Source organism: Podarcis gaigeae (genome assembly GCF_964106915.1).
Source record: "Podarcis gaigeae genome assembly, chromosome: 13".
In the NCBI taxonomy this organism is placed as follows: domain Eukaryota; kingdom Metazoa; phylum Chordata; class Lepidosauria; order Squamata; family Lacertidae; genus Podarcis; species Podarcis gaigeae.
Genome location: NC_139689.1, coordinates 16,321,565 through 16,342,750, shown reverse-complemented (window position 1 = coordinate 16,342,750; position 21,186 = coordinate 16,321,565). Strand labels below are relative to the sequence as shown.

The 21,186-nt window shown below is 47.3% G+C and overlaps 1 protein-coding gene across 1 annotated transcript; it reads left to right on the top strand.

The window, feature by feature from the left end:
- Nucleotides 1-2,509: 2,509 nt before the first annotated feature.
- PRSS53 (serine protease 53) lies at nt 2,510-19,752 on the top strand. Its single transcript, XM_083707421.1, has 10 exons — nt 2,510-2,751; nt 8,613-8,639; nt 9,404-9,572; nt 10,578-10,858; nt 11,908-12,074; nt 13,288-13,504; nt 13,726-13,876; nt 14,874-15,133; nt 16,139-16,296; nt 18,575-19,752. The coding sequence occupies exons 1-10, from the start codon at nt 2,529-2,531 to the stop codon at nt 18,824-18,826; spliced, it is 1,905 nt and encodes a 634-aa protein (XP_083563547.1). The 5' UTR covers nt 2,510-2,528; the 3' UTR covers nt 18,827-19,752.
- Nucleotides 19,753-21,186: the final 1,434 nt, after the last annotated feature.

Below are 21,186 nucleotides of genomic sequence, written 5' to 3'. Positions count from 1 at the left end.
CCCAGTCAAGTTGCCTTAATTGACAGCCACCGCTCAGTCTCAAATGGATGGATCCGGCGATACCATCTAGCCTGGCAGGCAAAATGCAAATTCAGCTGGGAATCTTGCCTCCTCGTGACCTCCTGAGGCAAAGGGGGAGTTCAAACACGCATGCAATCGGCATGTATGATAAAGAAAATGACATAAATAAATGATATATCACAAGGGAGAGGCCTTGGCTGAAAGGTGACTACGCTCCTTACGTGTTTGATCCTAGCGAACTTTGACTTGCCGCCTGCTTTTGAGGCCTGATGAACCCTGGCATGAACTATGCCAGCGGTGCCCAGATCCATATTAGGAATAAAGCATTCTATTAGGGCAAAAAGCCCTTCGGTAAAGCAACGTCCCCCAACCAGTGGCCTCCTGTTGTCTTTGGACTACAGTTCCCATCATCCCTTGCTACTGGCCATTCAAGCAGGGGCCGATGGGTGTCGGAGTCCAACCCTGCCAGGTTGGGAAAGGCTGAGCCAAAGAACTGGCTTGTTTTCTGAAATCAAAGCCTGCTCCCTTGTTTCCTGACCACCCACACCCCTTTCCTTCTGCCCATTCTCATTCTTTTTCCTTTATGTCTCCGACTTTTGTGTCTGGCCTTCTCTTCTCCACATTCCTCTGGGCAGCTCACTCTGCCTTGTCTCAGCTGTCATTTCCTAGCCCAAGGATGGAGAAGCTGTTCCACTCCAAGTGTTGCTGGACCTTGGCTTCCATCATCCCTGGCCAGTGAGCCAAACTGATAGTTCCAGATAGGCCCATTGGCCCCTGGTCTCAGCTGTTCCACCAATGGCAGCCAGAAGCATCCCTGCCTCTCTGTGGCATGTGGGCAGCTTCCTCAGTCCCACGGCAGCCCCTCCTCATGTGTCTCCATCTGTCTGGAAGTTTTGTTATGGCACAAAAACAACCCCACCACTGCCAGGATTTGATAGAAAGCTAGTGCTTTCTAGCTGCAAGGTCTTCACCATTTCAGAGCATATGAATGATGGAGCACAGCATACAGATTATGTTCACTTACATATTACATACCTACCGTAACTATCACACACAATGTTTGGGATTTTGTGCAATCCAGTTGATGGGGAATAGAGAACAGGGCTCTTTCTGTGGTGAAATCCCATTTCTGGAATACTCTCTCCGGCTCTCTGTTCCTGTCATCTTCTGTTATATGTTTCCAGCAGCTGGCGAATACTTATTATTTTCTAATTTCATTCTGTATGTTAATATGGTACTTTATTGTTGCTGTTTTGTTTCAATGTTTTATTGGTGCTTTATCCTTCTTATATCCTGCTATGATGTGTCAGGTTGTAAAGTGATTTCTTTATTACAGGTGGCATCTGATGAAGTCATAATAATAATAGTAATAATTTATTATTTATACCCTGCCCATCTGGCTGGGTTTCCCCAGCCACTCTGGGCGGCTCCCAACAGTATATTAAAAACACGATAAAGCCATCAAACATTAAAAACTTCCCTAAACAAGGTTGCCTTCAGATGTCTTCTAAAAGTCAAATAGTTGCTTATTTCCTTGACATCTGATGGGAGGGCATTCCATAGGGCAGGCGCCACTACCGAGAAGGCCCTCTGCCTGGTTCCCTGTAACTTCACTTCTCGCAGGGAGGGAACCACCAGAAGTCCCTCAGAGCTGGACCTCAGTGTCCGGGCTGCCAATGTGGGTGGAGACGCTCCTTCTGGTATATTGGGCCGCGGCTTTCATACTTGAAGTCACTGATATAAATGAACTTAAGTTAGGCATGGGTGGTAGTAAGTAGAGCATCTCCTTTGCTTGCTGAAGGACCCAGGCTCCAGCCCCGACAACTTCAAGAGACCCCTCTGAAGTATTCAACAGCTCCTGCTACTCAGTGTAGACAGAACTGAACTGGTCTTGTGTTCACAAGCTGCTCACTCAGAAAGTGAGAAGCAAAGAACAACAGAGAGGCATGCACTGCCTCCTATTTTTCTCTTTCTCTATTTTCTCCCTTCTCACTCCCCCTCAACCCCACATTGCCTACAACAAAAAATGTCTCAGAAGGACTGTAATTGAGCTGTATGATTTGAAAACAGAGACATTGAATGTACTCTTGCTACTTATGGAAAATCTTTAAATAAAAATATATATATTTTTATTGAAGGAATGCTTAGTTATTTGTAAATTGCCAATGTTCTGGGAATTAATAGTAACAACAACAACTGTTGATGATGGTTCTGTTGTTGCCATACCACTGAATTTGACAAACATTTATTATTATTGCTATCAATTATCGATTCTAATAAAAATGATTGATTATTACGATAAACGGACAATGCATGTCAGTAACGCTTCTCTTGTTAGTGTCTTATCCTTTTCCACATGAAAAAAGAAACCTATCTCTTGCCAAACCACCGTTCAGCCACTGAGACTGTCATCAGTTTGTTTTCCTCTTTCTGTCAGGTCAGCAAGACCAGTGCTATCAATATGTTGCTAAAAGCATAGAGAGTTCCAGGGAAATAAAGATGACTAAATGTGCTTCTTACACACGCAGAGAAATGCCACATTGTGCAAGACTAATGAGGTGTGGTGGGGCGGGGAGACCCAGACTGCCTCCTCCTGCGAGTGCCCCATGGCACATATAAATCCCAGAACGTGCAGGGAGCGGACAGATACAACGAGAAGATCTGCAAAGATGAGAGGGCAGACAAGAAGCTCTGCCAGCGCTGGGCTGCTTTTGCTGTTGGTCCTGACGGGTGAGTTCCTGGGCACAGCCTCTTGCGTGCGCAGCAGAGAGTTGGGTGAGAACGGAATGGTGCACACAGACGTGCGCATAGGCAGGCATGTTGGGGTGGGCGGAATGGGGTGCCAGGATAAGTGCCTCCGAGGACGGAGGGGTAAAGGGGGCAGCAGGGCACCACAGGGAAGGATGCTCAGCCCAGGAGCCAAAACCAGGATGGAAACCAGCTGGCTGAAAGTGGGCAGTAGTCCCAGGAATAGCTGCTCCCACAATAAATCCTTAAGCACTTCCAGTGTCACAAGACGTTCTGTTGTTTCTGCTGCAAGCCTGGCGAGAGATGAGAAGAGCTGCCCTGCTTAAATAGGCAGGCAGATGAAGGGCAAGATATAGGCAAGATGAATGGATGGGAAGGTAAGTGGATACAATACCTAAGGTGGTTGGCAACCCACGCTGGCTGGAGCTGACGAGAACTGGAGCACAATATCTGGAGGGCTACTGGTTTCCTAACCATACTGCAGATCAGGAGGGGAGAAACTCAGACTTAGGGGGGCAAAAGCGGCCCTCCAGAGCTCTCCATGTGGCCCTTGGGCCACCTCACGGCTGGCTACACCTCTCAGCAGCCCTGCGGTGTGCCTTCCTTAAATGCTTTTGCTTGGGTAGAGGATGGCGCAGCAAGGTGGTATAGAAACCTCTGGTTTGTGTGTGGCTGGAGTGGACCCTGCTGTACAAAAGTAATCACCTGCATGTGGCCCTTGGAAGGCTGCCAGCGAGGGAAGGTGGCCCTCGGGCTGGAAATGATTCCTTCACCGCTGCTGTCGATCAATCTTCTGTTAATGGTGCAAGGCGTGGAGAGGAGTTATTTTTTACAAAAAAATAATAATTATTGGCAACTCTGCAGAGGTTTTGCAGAAGGAAAGACTTCCTCCATTCACTGTGTTGCAACGTAAGTGGGGCAATGGTAGCAATGATGGTGGTGGTTGTGGTGGTTGTGGTGGCAAGGAGCTTTCCCCTCCTCTGATTCATAGATGAACTTAAGGCAAAGGGCTCAGGAAGACAAAGATTGGAGGTTGGTGGGAGGCTGGATTGCACTTCCCCTTCCGCTGATTGCGACTGATCTCCTGCTCCTTGTGACAGCTGTGCAGCAAGCCTTCCTTCATTATTCCTTGCACTTCCACCAAAGTGCTGGCATCTAAGCCACTGGCGGCAATACCTGCAACAAGCCACTCATCAGAGCTGCTTTGAATGAAATGAAGAGATTTGGCCGATAAAGCTTTTTCCAGCATGGAGGCACAGTGATGGGGGGAAACTGCAGTCTTCAATTTGGGCAGGGGCTGCTGCCCCAGTTCCAGACATTAGGGGTGAGATGCCACTGAAAGCGACAGAAGTTTAAAGCAACCAAGCATCTTGCTAGTTATTGCTTATTGCTGTGAACTGCCCTGAGATCTTTGGATGAAGGGCAGGATACCTATTAAATAAAAATAAAAGAATTGTAAGCTTTCGCGAGCTACACCTGACTTCAACAGATGCATGGACCATAATCCTCAGTAAAAAGGAAATATGTCAAAGTCTGTTAGATAGCCGAGGGCCATGAAAGTTTATACACATAGGGGCGTAGAACATGAGGGTGCGGAAACAGGAGTTAAATGGCAATGGAGTGCAAAAAGGACACAGCCTGTGAAATATGTCAGCTAGAGCTAAAAGGTACTGTACATGAAATAAGCACAGCTGTCCTTCTTAAGAGTTGTAACTGGTGATAACACTGCCATCTTTGCATTACTAAGCAATTTAACATCTGTAGTAGGACAGGGAACTATTGCCTCTACTGAGACTCAAATAGGATCAAACTTGTTGATAAGTTGCAATTCAGCAGCTTCCTGCTGGAGTTTTTCCCCTTTGAAGCTCCTTTGGTCAAGGATGGCCATTCAGTTACTACAACTACTAGTATTACTACTAATTTATTTATACCCCGCCCATCTGGCTGGGTTTCTCCAGTCACTCTGGGCAGCTTCCAACAAAAGAGTAAAATCATGACAAACTTCTCACATTGATTTCAGTGGGATCTCAGTGTGACTAAGGACTAGTTGGATAGTTGGTTCATTGGGTATATATGAAGACAAGATGGAATCTCCCATCCCACCTCATTTTGGCCTGGCAATTGCAGGTGATGAACCTGCGACCTTTCTAGATGTTGTTGGAGGGCCACAGATTTTCCATTCCTGGCTATTGATACTGTTGGGGTGGCCACACTTTGCCTTTAAAAGCTGTGTCATGGGCATGTTCAACATCTCCCTGCACAGAGTTTGGGGAAGTTTGTTCCCTGTTGAATTTTGACCTGCCATGGAGTCATTAAAACCACAGAACCCATGTCAGGAAAAACAAAATCTCGACCTCATCCAGGTCAGTTGATGCAAGACTGGTCACCCAGCCTCCTTTTTCTCTGCATGGAGTTCTCCTTTACCCCCCAAAGCCCCAGAAGCTATTTGTTGGAAAATGTCTGAAGATGAGAACAAACCCAAGTAGATAACATGTGGCTTTGTGCCAAAATAATGTGGTCAACCCTGTTTTTTTAAAGAGAGTCCAGCCTTTCTCCCTGGGAAAGGTCAGGTAACCAAGAAGGATCTCAAACGCAGACACACACAGTTTGCTAGCTGTATAACCTGTTTTTAAATTCCAGAGGTCAAACCTGCAGCTAAGAGAAAAAGGCATCATCCCTGTACACTTCCAAATCATCATTCTCCACCCAAATCTGGTATTAGATTAAAAGGGCTTTCTGTATTCTAATATTTCAGCTCAAAAGTCAAAGCTTGCCTTGCACAGAGACCAGGGGCATTGTTGGGGGTTACCCAGGAAGGCTGAGCCCCAGGTCTTTTGCCCTGGCCCCCAGATCCCCTGTGCACCATACATTTAAAGTGCATTACTCCCCCCCCCAAGAGTCCTGGGAACGGTATTTTGTTCAGGGTACTGGGAAATACAGCTCAATGGGGATAAACTACAATTCCCAAGATTCTTTTGGGGAGGTGCTTTAGATGTATGGTGTGCAGGCAGAGAGAATAGTTCCTGGATCCCCTTGATTTCTGTGGTGGATCAAAGTGTTCTTCTGAAGTCACTGGGTACTGGTAGCAATCCCAGTTCCCAAGAACAGAATGACAGCTGAGGTGGGGCTGAAGGCAACAACAGTCTGGCCTCGTGTGCAAAGCCTAATTATGATAAACTGGTACATTATAAATAGCTGTGCTCCAAATTGTTGTGATAAGGAACAGGGTGGCTTCTTTCCTTTCTTTCCTTGCCTCCTCCCTCCTCCATTCCAAGGAAATGCCTGGCACACAGCTGTACAACAACAATTCGGCAGAGGAGAAGTGTTGTTTACCTCACTCTTGGGCAGTCTTCCCTGGCCTGCTCAGATCCAGTTCAGTTCAGTTCCAGGCAGCTGCTGCTGCAGGTGTCCCTTGCCAGCAAAATTTAAATAAAATTGGGAAACACTCGCACAAAATTGGCATTCATCATTATTAGCTTGCGCATCTTCCCATTAATCAATTGTTGATCCCACACTTGTCAGTGCATTTTCTCACCACAGTTGCGTGTGTTGTTGTTTTTCAATGTGTTATAGTGATAGGCTAAGTCAGGCTTCCTCAGCCTCGGCCCTCCAGATGTTTTTGGCCTACAACTCCCATGATCCCTAGCTAGCAGGACCAGTGGTCAAGGATGCTGGCAACTGTAGTCTCAAAACATCTGGAGGGCTGAGGTTGAGGAAGCCTGGGCTAAGTCAAGGGAGACCTTTTACTCCTGGAATTGTCAAACCTAAAGCTCCAGGATGCACTTGATTCCCTCCTGCAAAATAGGGGCAGTCTGGAGGGAGCGAAAAGGCGCCACTTGCAGTTCTAGATAAGGGAAATAGTTTTTAAAAAATTAAAGATCCAAATGCCCTGCAAAGGGAAATCAAGCATAGCAGGGTGTGGAGTAGCCTAGATGGAACTTACCTCCCTCAGCCGCTAAATTTTAACCTGCATGGGGGGTGTTGGCTTTAAAAACAAAGGCATATGGGAAAGTATTTTAAAAGCACGCCTGACCCCAGCTCCTCACAAGCAAAGAGCAATCCACTGTACCATATCAGATCTCATTTAACTACATGCGTCAACCAGCCTGGATTAAAAAACCAGGAAATGGTCCTAATCTGGGTGAAGGATGTTGACCTTGTGTTATGTGGCAAACTACATAAACAAACACTGCTCATTTAAATTTGGAGGGAGATTGCCGTTTCCTCTTTCCTGGGGAAAATTTTCGACCAGGCACAGTGTTGCTTCAGGAAATTGACCCTGGGTGATAGGCGCTGGCTGAGTCACTGTTTGCTAGAGAGCTTTGCTTTCTCTCATGAGAGTGCATCTGACTCATGAAGGGCCAGGAAACAGTGCACTGGAAATGAGATAAGGACTGTCATAATCTCATCAGCCACAGTCTCCTGGATCTTCAACAACTTTAGAGACCAGAGGAGACGCAGGCATGGACTGCATGGACTGCCACTCATTTCTAGGACTGTTCCCGCCATTGAAGTAGCAAAGCGTGAAAAGGAAGCTGTGGTGGAAACCATCATGCAGGTCCTACCAGGCCTGGAAGAATTTCTAAGCAGGGATGGGGAGCCTGTGGCCCTCCAGGTGTGTGGTTGGACTCCCAGGTCCCATCAGCCACAGACAGCATGGCCAGTGGTCAGAGATGGAGGGAGCTGGAATCCTGCAATACCCGAAGAGTCACAAGTTCTCCATCTCAGCTCTTGAGGGCTTCAGTCTAGCTCGGTGGGCCCCTGTGCAGAAAGAAGCTCAGTAGTGGCTGAGATGTTGAGGGAGCAGGGTGGCAAAATAATGGAGGGAGACAAATTTTGCTAATTGCTGCAGAACATTTGTGGCTGTTAGAGGCCAGTTATGCCTTGCGCTAAAGGGGAAAGGGGGAACCAATCTGCATTGAATTTGCATGTAGTAATTTGTATGCACGTTTAGAAATAATTACTTGTTGTATCTTGGTGATAGATACGTCTTTGTGTGCTTGCTCAGTCTGGTGACCAGGTGTTCTTAACTGTTGTTGGGCAACTTCAAGGCTCCTGATCTCCCTTTTGATGGTTTCTTGCCTTTAAAGCAGACTTGGACTGGACAGCCCTCAATCAGAGGGCACCTTCCAACAGGGGATAGTCCTCTGATAGCCCTTCCAGACAGAAAACTGTACTTTGTAAAGAGGGGTGCATACCCCTTATTTAACATGCAGGACACTAAAGAGGGCAGCTGAAGGATCAGAAAGCCAAAGCAAAGAGCCAGTTGCCCCATGGATGTTTTAGGAAAGGTCAGGAAGTCCCCTCTTGCAGAATCAGTCTTGTGAAATTGTAGCCCATCCGCTAACATTGCAAGATACTGGAAACTGACAGTTGCAAAAATGTGCAGCCCTTCTGATGGCTGGCTAACAGATGAGTGGACCTTGTGGCTTATCACCATTCATGTTGCCTTGACGGCCGTTGGAATAAACTCACTCATTCAGCTGCTAGTTAGGGATCAGGTGGACAAAGCTAAGTGGACAAGGCACCAGCAAAGGGGATCCAGGCCAGATCCATGCCTGGGAGTGAAATAAAAATATTTGCAAAAAAACACAAAAAGCAGAAACCTGCTTTTAAAAGAATAGTGTCTCTCCCTGCTCTGCTGGAGTTTCGGATTACCACTCCCATCATTCTCATCAGCTGTGCTAGCTGGTTCTGATGGGAATCGCAAGCTGAAACATCTGGAAATCACCAGATTTGTGAAGGCTGCTCTGCATTCTTGTTGGCTTTGCATAATGGACAGTGATGGACCGCAGGGGGAAAACATAAAAAAAAAACCTCAACCATTTTTCTCTTTCCACCAGGTCTTCAGCAAGGATCATCTGCCCAAGGTATGTGCCCTGAACTTAGAACTTTTCCTTATTCTGTTCTGTTCTGTTCTTTTTTATTTTATTTGTTTTAAAATTCCACTGTAACTAGCCCTGTTAAAGATCATAATATGTTTTTTAGAGTCTCAGAAGAAAAGAAAGACAACAGGTGGTTGTCCGAAGGAGCTTGCAATCAGCAGCTCTGGAGAGATGAAACTTGCCCTTCTTATTTGGCAATTTGATTACATAACGGGCTGAAAATATCTTAAATGATTCACAAGAGATGAATCTGAGCAAAGGGAGTCACACTTCTGTGTGACTTCAGAGCTATTCAGGAAGTTGACTAAGGGGGTTAGAACAGGGCTGGGAAACCTCGGGCCTGGGGGCCGCACAACCCCTGTTGGTTGGACCAATGGTTTTGCAAAAAAGATGGATTATAAACAATGCGCAAAAGGGCAAATGTGCCACGCAAACTTGTACCACTTTCAGTTCTCCAAAAGAACCCTAGGAGCTGTAGTTTGAGAAGTGATGGGAGGGATGGTTCTTTGTCAGGGAATCTTCACATAAACATTATTCCCTGAGAAGAGGCAACAGCTATAAGATCCACTTAAAACTGCTATTCTAAACGCTCTTACTAAGGAGCAAGCTTCACTTAATGCAGTGGGACTTAACCTCTGGCTAATTCATGGGTAGAGTTGCATTGTGAGTCGCTAGCTATAGATCTGCTGTCACGACAGGTATGTCTATATGGTGTGTGTGAGTCACCTTGCCCTCTGTTTTCCCCCCAGCACTAAAATGTGGCATTCAAAAGCCCGTTATCCGGATAGCAGGTGGACTGGATGCCCAGCGTGGCGAGTGGCCGTGGCAAGTCAGCCTCCAGTACCGCGGAGAGCACTTTTGCGGAGGAAGCCTCATTAACGAGAGATGGGTCCTGACTGCGGCCCACTGCTTCTATGAGTAAGTCAAGACGGAGTACCCCTCTTGGTACCCACGGGAATTGCATCCTAAAAGGCATCCAGCATCTTCTCTGAAGAGGCATTTTTACCCTTCTGTCTCTGATTGGAGGGAGTCTGTAACCACCTACAATTTTTCCAAGTACAGTCATACCTAGGTTGTCACACAGAATCTGTTCCAGAAGTCTTTCCGACTTCTGAAAATGTTCGACAACCAAGGCACAGCTTCCGATTGGCTGCAAGAGCTTCCTGCACTCCATCGGAAGCCATGTCAGCCGCGTCAGACGTTCGGGTTCCAAAGAACGTTCGCAAACTGAAACACTCACTTCCAGATTTGTGGCATTCAGGAGCCAAAACTTTTGAGTCATTCAGGATCCAAGACATGACTGTACTTGTGTTAGAAAACAAACAAAACAAAAATGTTTTGATTGCTTTAAAAAGTGCCTTCATTGAAACACCCTGTAGAATTCTTTTTTTAAAAAAAAACAGTTTTAGCCTATTAAAGAAACTGATCGACAAAACACAGCAACCCTAATATTTATAGATCTGTCATCATTATCAGTGCTTTCCATGGTTTTAAGCTACCGTATCCAAAGCAAGGTTATTGCTACATACAAATACATTTAAGGCGTTGTAATATCCCCACAACACGGATGGGAAGCTGAAACAGAGAGAGGGGGATTGCTGAGGCTACCTCATTAAGGAAAGTAAGAAGCAGGGCTTTTTTCCAGCCAGAACCCAGCACACCTCAGGTGGACGCCATTGCCATTATAAGAGAACTAAGGGGACCCGGGTGGCGCTGTGGGTTAAACCACAGAGCCTAGGACTTGTTGATCAGAAGGTTGGCGGTTCGAATCCCCGTGACGAGGTGAGCTCCCATTGTTCGGTCCCTGCTCCTGCCAACCTAGCAGTTCAAAAGCACGTCAAAGTGCAAGTAGATAAATAGGTACTGCTCCGGCGGGAAGGTAAACGGCGTTTCTCAAACACAGTCCTTTCTCTTTTCCTCCAGGCTGGGAATCAAAATCTGCGCATCTGACTGGAAAGTGGTGCTGGGCCGCGTGAGACTGACAGGCAGGTCTCAAAGGGGGCTGGAACGCAACGTCTCCGACATCATCCCTCACAAGGACTACGTCAATTACGATAAAGGCGATGACATCGCGCTGGTGCGCCTCAGCAAGCCTGTGAGCTACAGCCGGGACATTGCTCCCATCTGCCTGCCGTATGCCAACCACCGCTTTGCCTTCGGGACGCAGTGCTGGCTGAGTGGCTGGGGAGAAGTCGCCAATAACGGTGAGTGAGGAACGGGGGTCTCTCTGGTCAGAGGGGGAGGAGCATGTGCGTCTTGCTTCTGTGGTTGAGCTGTGGGTGCAGAAGGTTCCAGGTTCGGCCCCTGCCAGCTCTGTTTAAAAGGATCAGGCAGCACGTAGGCCTGGGAGAAGGAGTTCGATTCAGCTCACATCTATCAAATCCATGCTTTCCAAAACTGTACAGGAACTGAAACCGCAGCCAGCCTTTGAAACGTGTGCTTATCCAGACTTTGCAATATTGTTGCGCAACCATAGAACCTTTACCGAAATGCGTGTGTTTGGGGGGGGGGGAGGGAATGTGCAATAAAACGGGAATATATTGGTGAAAAGAATGTGCATGATGTTAGGAGAAATTGCTTGCAAAAAATGAGACAAAACTGCATACAAAAATGTGTGCGTTGGGATAAATTCACGCTGAGATGCTGAAGAATTTTCACGAGGATTTTTAAAGGGGGAAATTGACAAATTGCTGCAGAAATGTAGAGAAGTGAAATTAAGACTGTGGAAATAGGAAGCTGAGAAAACGGAGAAATGACAGATTCTTCCATCCCTAGACTGCCTGGTGATGGAAAAGGGCCCATGCTTGAGAGCCACTGCCAGTCAGAGGAGGTAATACTAGCCTAGGTGGACTAAGGGTTCTACATAGGGCAGGTAGCTTTTTGCATTCATAATTCAGGTGCTGGCTTCACCAGGCTTTGTGGGAAGGGCCATAGTTCAGCAGCAGAGCATCTGCTTCATATGCAAACGGTCCCAGGTTCACTCTATGGCATCTCCCAGTAGGGCTGGGAATGTCCCCGGGAAAATCCCTGGACAGCTGCCAGTCAGTGTGGACAATACTGAGACAGATGGAGCCATGGTCTGCCTCCGTATAAGATCAGATGGTGGTTTCATCAGATCTTTGGCGGTGTGTGTGTGTGAGGGACCTGTGATTAGGAGCCAACCAACATGATCAGGGGTTGCTCCAAGCATCTTCTGCCCAGCTGCCTGGGACCACCTAATAATATTCTAACTGCGCCCCATGCTCCCCTCCAGTCACCCTGCCGAAACCCATGAACCTCCAGGAGATGACCGTAGACCTGCTGACCAGCGACACCTGCAACTGCATCTACAGCAACCTACGCAACAGGAGGATCGTCAGCCCAGCTCGGCCTGGCATGGTCTGTGCCATGACTCCTGACCGCAAGAGGGGTCCTTGCAAGGTCAGCAAAAGATGAGCGAAACTGTCAAAGGAAGGATGTGGGTGGAATTGTGCTTCCCAACAAGATAGGCCTTGCCTTGCTAGATCAGGCCTAAATGCTTCACGTTTCAAGCAAGTTCATAGCCCTTACGGACATGCAAATAGGAGTTTGTGAGTAATGGCTGGAGAAAGATTCAGAAGCCATCTGGCGGCTCGGCAAGGCTTCCAATAGTGAAGGGGTGCTGCTGCTTCAGGGCATGGTATAAGTCTCCACCTCTCCAGCACCACATTGGCTAGCATAGATAAATCAAGAAAGCAGGTGCAACAGCAAATCCCCATGCATTTATATGCAGACACAAGTATTATTTCAGGGATGGGGAACCTGTGGCTCTCCATAAGGGTTGCTGGGCTCCAGCTCTGATAATCCTTGGCCCATTGGCCATGCTGGCTGTCGCTGATCCAACAATGTCTGGAGGGCAGCAGCTTGGCACAGCTGATTTTGTGGACCTTACGCCCAGGATGGCATGTTTAGGGTTTGCAGCCTACACTTGGGAAATGTACACTGTTTGAAAGATTTGGTTTTCTTGGCGTAGGAAGAGGGAGGGGGTAGGATTCAGGTTGGATTCAAGTCAAGAATGCAAAGGATCTTCCTTAAATCTTAAAAGTTTGGGCACTTTCTCCCTGACACGCACAACATCATTGCGCATTCCCCATTTTCCCAAGTATGATTGTGCCAGAGTGAGAGCGACCAGTTTTAGCTTGCAATCCTCCACCCCATATATCTGGGAGTAAATGTCATGGAATTGAACAGGATTTACATCTGAGTGGGGCTGGAGGCAATGCTAGTCTTACTTAGAGTAGACCATTGAAATGAATTAACACGATGACCTTGGGTCCATTTGTTTCAATGGGTCTAATCTGTTTAGCATTGGATACAACTCTTTTTTTTTCCTTTTGAGGGTAGAACAGTGATTGTCTTTGCCATGTCCAGCTAATTGACAATTATTATTATTATTATTATTATTATTATTATTATTATTATTTGAATTTCTATACTGCCCTATACTCGGAGGTCTCAGTAAAGATCACAGGAGCCCAACTCTATCCATTAGCTGCCACTGGTGAAGAATCAGCCAACCCCCCTGGGCCATTCGCTAGTGAAACCAGCAGCCAGCATAGCATAGCAACAAAACATTATGCACACCTATGTTACAAAGCCCCTCTTTCCACCCCAGGGCGATTCAGGTGGCCCTCTGGTCTGCATGGAGGATGGCTATTGGTTCCAGGCAGGGATCTTGAGTTTCTCCATGGGCTGCAGACAGTTCTTTGGCCCCACCGTCCTGACCGACACCGCTTTCTACGCCGACTGGATCAAGCGTTATGTCGAAAACGCCACCTTCGCCAGCCAGCCCCAACCCCGGCCCAATACCACTGACAAGTACATGTGCACAGGTATGGGTCTTTACCTATGATTGCTGCAAATATACGACTTCACAGCATGGGTTGGAGAGTCTGTGGCCCTTCAGGTATTGCTGGGTCTCCAGTTCCCATCAGTCCAAGCCAGCATGGCTCCTGGTCAGGGATGGTGGGAGCTGTAGCCCAGCAACAGCTGAAAGCAGAAGATTCTTCTTATGTTCTTCTGACACCATGTTTTCCTCTGCACTGGTTTCCAGGCTGCGGGGTGATGAAAGCGGACAGGCCTGGAGGAGGGGCAGAGGGTCTCTGGCCCTGGTACGTGAGCCTCCGGCACAAGGGCCAGCACGTCTGTGGAGCCACCTTGATCGCTGAGGACTGGGTCATCACCTCTGCGCAGTGCTTCATTGGGTGAGTGGAGATTGCATGGGCAAAGTTTTCCTGGTGGTCTCTGGGCAGGAGAATGTGACATCCTGTGTTATGCTAGCCTACTTTGGATTCTTGTTGATGGCATCTTCTCCTGCAGCAGCTTCTATAACCTTCAGGAGAAGATGCCTTCTTTTTTGGCTGCTGTATCTTTTGGTAACAGCCAGAAAAATCTCCACAGGTGAAGCTTTCTCCAGTCAATTTCAGTTGTTGAATTTCTGCCCAATGCCCAACTCTTAAAAGTACACAGCAGGCCTCCCAGTGGGAAAAGGGCATGGCATATTCTGGCTGCAGAGTGCAGGAAGTTAATCCCACTTAGTCATATAGACAGTATTTGGTCTGTCTTGAGAGCTCTGTGACTGAGGGCATTTAGATGCAGTGTAGCATTATGAATCAGGGCATCCCCAGGTGAAATCTCTCCTCTGCTGGGTGCATTGGGTAGGTGGCCTTTGGCAAGCTCCTGCATCTCACGTGTGGCATGCGGGTGAGGGGGGGTTACCTCACAGGACTGTGGTAAGCATTCACAAGATAAGATTTGTGAAGTGCTTCGTGCATTCTACATTGCTCTGCAATACTTAAGTACAGTGGTACCTCGGGTTAAGTACTTAATTCGTTCTGGAGGTCCATTCTTAACCTGAAACTGTTCTTAACCTGAAGCATCACTTTAGCTAATGGGGCTTCCCACTGCCCCTGCGCCACCACTGCATGATTTCTGTTCTCATCCTGAAGCAAAGTTCTTAACCCGAAGTACTATTTCTGGGTTAGCGGAGTCTGTAACCTGAAGCATATGTAACCTGAAGCATATGTAACCCGAGGTACCACGGTAGTATTATTATGCCCAGGAGTCCTGGCTCCCCTAATTCCTGCCTGCAGCCTGCTGGACCTGTCTTGGCATGTGCAAAACTTATCAAGGCCCACCAAGTCCACGCAAATTCTGCAACACAAATGCACGCTTCAATTCCTCCTGTCTCCTGTTTGCCAGGCTCCAGGAACCCGAGGGCTGGGAGGTGCTGCTGGGTGAGCAGCGGGAAGAGGGCAAGCAGACGTGGCAGGAGAAGAGGGCCATCCAGCAGATTGAACTCCACGGTGCCTATGTGGAGGCGAAGGAAGGTCACGACATTGCGATGGCCAAGCTGTCCCAGCCTGTGGTATTCAATGACAGAATCCGGGCCATCTGCGCCCCGTACGCCAACCACCAGTTCCCCTTTGGCTCTACCTGCTGGACCCGCGGACAGAGAATCGGTATGTCAGGGAGGAGCATGGTGCAACTGTGCAAGATAATAATAATAATAATAATAATAATAATAATAATAATAATATATTTATACCCCTGCCCATCTGGCTGGGTTTCCCCAGCCACTCTAGGCGGCTCCCAACAGAATATTAATAATAATAACAAAATAGCAATAAAACATCAAACATTAAAAGCTTCCCTAAACAGGGCTGCCTTCAGATGTCTTCTAAAAGTCAGATAGTTGTTTATTTCCTTGACATCTGATGGGAGGGCGTTCCACAGGGCGGGAGCCACTCCTGAGAAGGCCCTCTGCACGGGTGGGGAATCCTTTCCTGCCAGAAAGGACCACCTTCTCTCTCTTACAGAAGCCACTTGTGGGTGGTGGGCAGGGCCAGAAGCTAAAACGAGCAGAGGAACAAATGTTTGTTTTGCCCCTGTGCATTAAGGGTTGCTTCTGCACACGTTCACACATCCCACTGGACTCTTCACCCAGGCAGGCAAGAAGCACCGTCTGAGTTCCAGTGCGCATTCTAGGCAGGCATGAATATGTAAAGCAGGGCTAGTGAGGAGGCGTGGCCTGTGGGAGAGTCCCTTGTGGGCCAGACAGAGAGAACTGGAAGGCTGCGTTCTGAGCCCTGGGCTTTAGATTCCCTCCCCAGCCAGTGTGGTGTAGAGGTTAAGAGCAGTGGACTCATAATCTGGTGAACTGGGTTTGCTTCCCCACTCCTCCACATGCACCTGCTGGGTGACCTTGGGCTAGTCACACTTCTCTGAAGTCTCTCAGCCCCACTCACCCCACAGAGTGTTTGTGTGGGGGAGGAAGGGAAAGGAAATTGTTAGCCACTTTGAGACTCCTTAAGGGGAGTGAAAGGTGGGATATCAAGTCCAAACTCTCCTTCTTCTTCTCCCCCCTGCCCGCCGGGGTTAAAAGGATGGGGGAAAGCGCTGCAGTCTTAGAGAGGTGGGATCTCTGGCACAGCTTACCAACCCACGATCCTTTCATCTTTATCTAGATGGCAATTTGAGTTTTCCGGGCAGTGTGGAGGTCAAACTCCTTGGCCCCAAGCAATGCAACTGCATCTATAACAAGACCAGCAACGTGGGGGAAGAGATCCCCATCACCTCTGAGATGATGTGTGCCACGCCCAGTAAAAGCAACATGCGCTGCCAGGTAAGGGGAGGTCAACACCTCTTGTGTTGAAAGGATGTTTGAAACAGATGTGGGAGGGAGGAATATGGTCGGTTATAGCCAAATTATTCCACATTTTGGGTACTAAATATCACCTCCCCCTTCCACTGAGCTCATGGCACAGCCTCCCATGATGGTCCCTGTTGTGTCTTCCTGCATGTGTCACCAGCAGCAGTGCTTTATGGCAGGGTGCTTTGTGGTAGAACTGCTCAGATGGCAGTTTTGCAGCAGCTTTGCAGCACTATGTATACCCTGTTTCCATGCAGTAATCAGATGAGTTGCAACATCCTCCCTCTAAGGCAGCCTTTCTCAACCCGTGGGTCCCCAGATGTTGTTGAACTACAACTCCCATCACCCCTAGCTAGCAAGGCCAGAGCTCAGGGATGATAGGAGTTGTAGTCCAACAACATCTGGGAACCCACAGGTTGAGAACCGCTGTTCTAAGGTAAGGTTACCAGATTTTTTTCAATGAATCCGGGGACACCTTTCAACTTCAATGGATTTTGTATGGGGACTGGTTTGTAAATCCGGGGACTGTCCCCGGGAAACAGGGACATCTGGTAACCTTACTCTAAGGAGGTGAATTAAACTAGGGTCTCCAAGGCAAGTGATTTGCCCTTTTTTTAATTGCAGGGTTCTAACTTCCATCACTCCCAACAACACAACAACAAAACAGGTCTTTGCTACACACTTCTGGTGTCCCCAGTTGCGTGTACAGTTCATAAAAAGAAATCTGAATGCTTATAATTTAAAGCCATTTTATACTAGAACAAGATATAATGTAGAATTTCAGATCAATGATTTTTTTAAAAAAATTGTACTGTATAACTTAATGGAACAATGTCTATCAAAATAATCCTCAGCGTAGAAGCCAAATGCCATCAGAGTAGAAGAGCCTCTAATTTCAGGATAACAAGAAAATAACACTTTCACCAGCTATCAATCTCAGCTTACGAAATACTTGGAAATTGCTCAGCTTACGAAATACTTGGAAATTGCTCCTGAAATACAGATGCATGGCTGTACCTTAAACACACAGCTAAGTAAATCCGGTGTTTCTATATAACGCTAAGGCATTTACTCAACAAATAGGACTAGCAGAGGAGGCAATCCATTGCTTTGCTTACATCTCTTGCCCAAACATTGTTCCAGGAGGGCTCACGCAGCAGAATTTCCCTGCGGAAACTCGCACACAAAAAAACGAGAAAGCGTTTAGCTGGCCGGTAAAGGATCTTTCAGCCCGTGGAGCTGTCCACTTGGTGTAGTGCTGAAATGCTTATTCTCTAGTTGCGCACAGATGCAAATCTGGAAGCGCCAAATGTGGGGGTTTTTTTTAGATATTTGAGAAGTGCCACTGAGAAACTTACTGGTGCTTTCTGTCATTTCCCCCCCTTTCCCCCTCTTTTCACACAACATATTTAAATACCATCTGGTAGACTCCTATTCAGTGAGCAGGAATTAGGAGCCCAGATTAAAAGTAGGGACTCCTGGTTGTTACCCATCTTTCATCCATGGCGGTGTTCCCTTTGAAGACTAGGAAATGTGACCCCATGTTTCTGCTTCTGATTGCTTCCTTTTACTGAGGGATAGGCAACATGATGCCATCCAGAAGTTGTTGAACGCCATCTCCCATCATTTCTATTAGCCATGCTGGCTGGGGAGATGATGGTGATGATGATGATGATGATGGTGATGATGATGATGATAATTTATTTATACCCCACCCATCTGGCTGGGTTTCCCCAGCCACTCTGGGCGGCTTCCAACAGAATATTAAAATACAATAATCTATTAAACATTAAAAGCTTCCCTAAACAGGGCTGCCTCCAGATGTCTTCTAAAAGTCTGGTAGTTGTTTTCCTCTTTGACATCTGGTGGGAGGGTGCTCCACGGGGCGGGTGCCACTACCAAGAAGGCCCTCTGCCTGGTTCCCAGCGAGGGAACTGCCAGAAGGCCTTCAGCACTGGACCTCAGTGTGGAGACACTCCTTCAGGTATACTGGACCGAGTGGGTGTCCAACAACATTGGGAGTGCACCATGTTGACTACCCCAGTTCACTCACTCACTCACTCACTCACTCACTCATTCTGTTTGTTATTAACTTTCCCCCCAGAGTGACCCAAAGTGACTTACATTAAAACCAATTAAGAATATCCAGTAAAAATCTAAAAGCACATACATCTGATTTGGCTGGCATCATGCTCTGTATTTTGGCTCCTGTTGGACTGCTATGTTATTATTTTCGTTCTTTGACCTCTAGGATAGCATCGGTGACCCTCTGGTTTGCAACGAGAATGGGATGTGGTTCTTGGCAGGCATCTCCAGCTTTGGAAAGGGCTGTGGGACTGTGGTCCGTCCAGGTGTTTACACATCAGTCAGTAGCTTCCAGGAGTGGATCATGCAACTGTCCTGGTCTGCTTACTATGATGTGCAGAAGCCTCCTATTCCAGTGGTCAATGACACGGAAACCTGCATGCATGTGTTTCTTTCAAGTAAGGAGCAGCAATCTTGAATATCCTTGTGGTGGGGGGGTGGAAGTTCACAGAATCAATAGGGACCCTTTCAGTACAGTTCCGAATCCATGGGCATGCATCCCTGTCTCAGAAGCAGTACTAATCTCTGGATGTGACCTGCATCCATGAATGCACTGATTCACCTTATCATCAAGAGGACATTGGCATAAGACATTTAAAGTGGTGTTATACCACTTTAACAATCATGGTTTCCCTCAAAGGAGACTGGGAACTGTCGGTTGTTAAGGGTGCTGCTTATGGTTTTTAGGAGACCCCCTATTCCTCTCTGAGAGCCACCATTCTCAGACTACCCCAGGAAGAGAAATTGGTTATTAAACAGATAGCCCAGTACAATGGCTAGCACTGGTTGACAGATGAGAAGGAAAGCCAAAGGCTGCTCATCTCTCAGCAGAGCAGGGCTCTGCTTCCCTTCTCCCTCTCTCCCTCCCTCCCTCCCTCCCTCCTGCTCTCTCTCTCTTTCTCTCTCTCTGTAACCTGCAAGAGTTAAAGCTGGAGGTGCAGCAACAAAGCTTCCCCAGCCAAATTTCTGCCTGCCTGGTCACTTTTATAAGGATGGCAGCCCTGCTCAAGAGGGCTACATTTGCACCCAATCCTATCCCCTGCACTCAAAGCATGCCTTCAATATTTCTTTCTGTCCCCTAAAGAGCTCACAGTCTAAGCCACCCTGGCATTCTTTCCCATTCCCCACACCTTGAGTATGAAAGGCACTGGATTGTTTCCAGCCAAGTCCTAATCAGAGTAGACCCACTGAAAGCAATGAACCCAGACTAGTCACATCCATGGACTTCAGTGAGTAGGGCTGGCCTAGGATACAATCCATTGCCTTCCTCTTTATAAATCCCATCTCCTGAAGCCATAACAGTAAATAAACTTAGGCTGCTTCTCTTTTTTTCAGGATCCAGCCGTGTTTAATAAGACAAAGAAGAAAGGACAAAACTGGACACGGAACAGACCACGCTTGGCTGAATGAAAAACTTGGTGGCATCCCTTCTCGTCCACCTCTGGTTCTGCCTCCCACTCAAGAAATGATCCGAGAGCGTTGCTGGCTCCCACCACACAGCAGAGTCTGGAGAGGCGGGCTCCTTCCAGCTACCAGACGGACAGTTCTTTGTTCCTATCTCAGAACAATCCAGGGGGCTGCATTTGGGTTTGTCGGGGAGAGGGGAACGACACCCATCACACCTGATGCCAACCCTGCAAAATAACACTAAGAGCCCTGCCCTGCTGGGCAAAATGGAGGGGGGCAGACTATAGCAAGATGCAGTTGCTTCTCGGGATATTTCCCCTCTCCTTTCCTAGACTTCATAATTGGAACCAAGAGGCCAGTCAGGTGCTCTGACAATAAGGCTGGCCTTGGACAAGCCCCGCCCCCCAACCTACTTCACAGGTGTGTTGCGAAGGATAAAGTGAGGCAGGTATATGAGGACCCTCAGAGCAAGGCCAGAAACCTGCCACTTCCATAACTGTCTGCTTCAGTGGGCGAAAGACAGACTCACAGGCCCAAACTCAAGACCTTGTCCAGGGCTGGAGTGAATCTGAATTAACATCATAACAGGTTGGGTCTGAAACTTTATTTATGTGATGAAATCCAGCTTCTAATCTCCAAGCGTAGCTGCGTTTTTCAGAAGGCAGAGTACGACATGAGGCAACAGGCCAACATTCCTTTGCACAGGTGGTTTTTCTTGTTGTGCTGAACTGCTGCCCACCTTTGCAAAGGGAATTCTAGCAGGGCAGCAGGGCAGGGGATATACTGTACAGCACCTCTTATCGGTTTTTCTAGTGAGTACGGTGTTTTATTCTATTTATTTAAATCATCCATACATATGGTGTGACACTACTAAACCAAATTTCAGATTTCTAGCTCAGGTGGAAATACTACTCTCAGTAGTCATTTACCTATAGCATAATCAAATGTACATACTTCCTTCAAGAGTCGGTGTTTTAGTATCTCAGAAACCCTTTAGTGTAGACTGGCTAAGAGACTGAATTTGGTAATCGTACAATTGACAGAGATTAATGTGTGTGGCTGTGTGTCTGTATGCATATTTATCTTAATACTTCATTGTACAAAATAAATTATTTGAAGCTGTGGAACATTTTCAAGAGATCCACTCTTCCATTTCTATGCCTAAGCAGAGAACACAGGCATTTCTGCTCAGAACAGATTTGAAAGTTTCAACTGGGAGGTACCAGGCACATCAACGTTTCACTGGCGACACTGCAGTTGTCGAACTCTCTCCTGGGGAAGATCCAACACTGTTTTTACACTACTGCTGATTTTTTTTTCTATTATGGAAGGCATGCTATTTTATCTTACAATTGTTTTTGAACTTTTTAA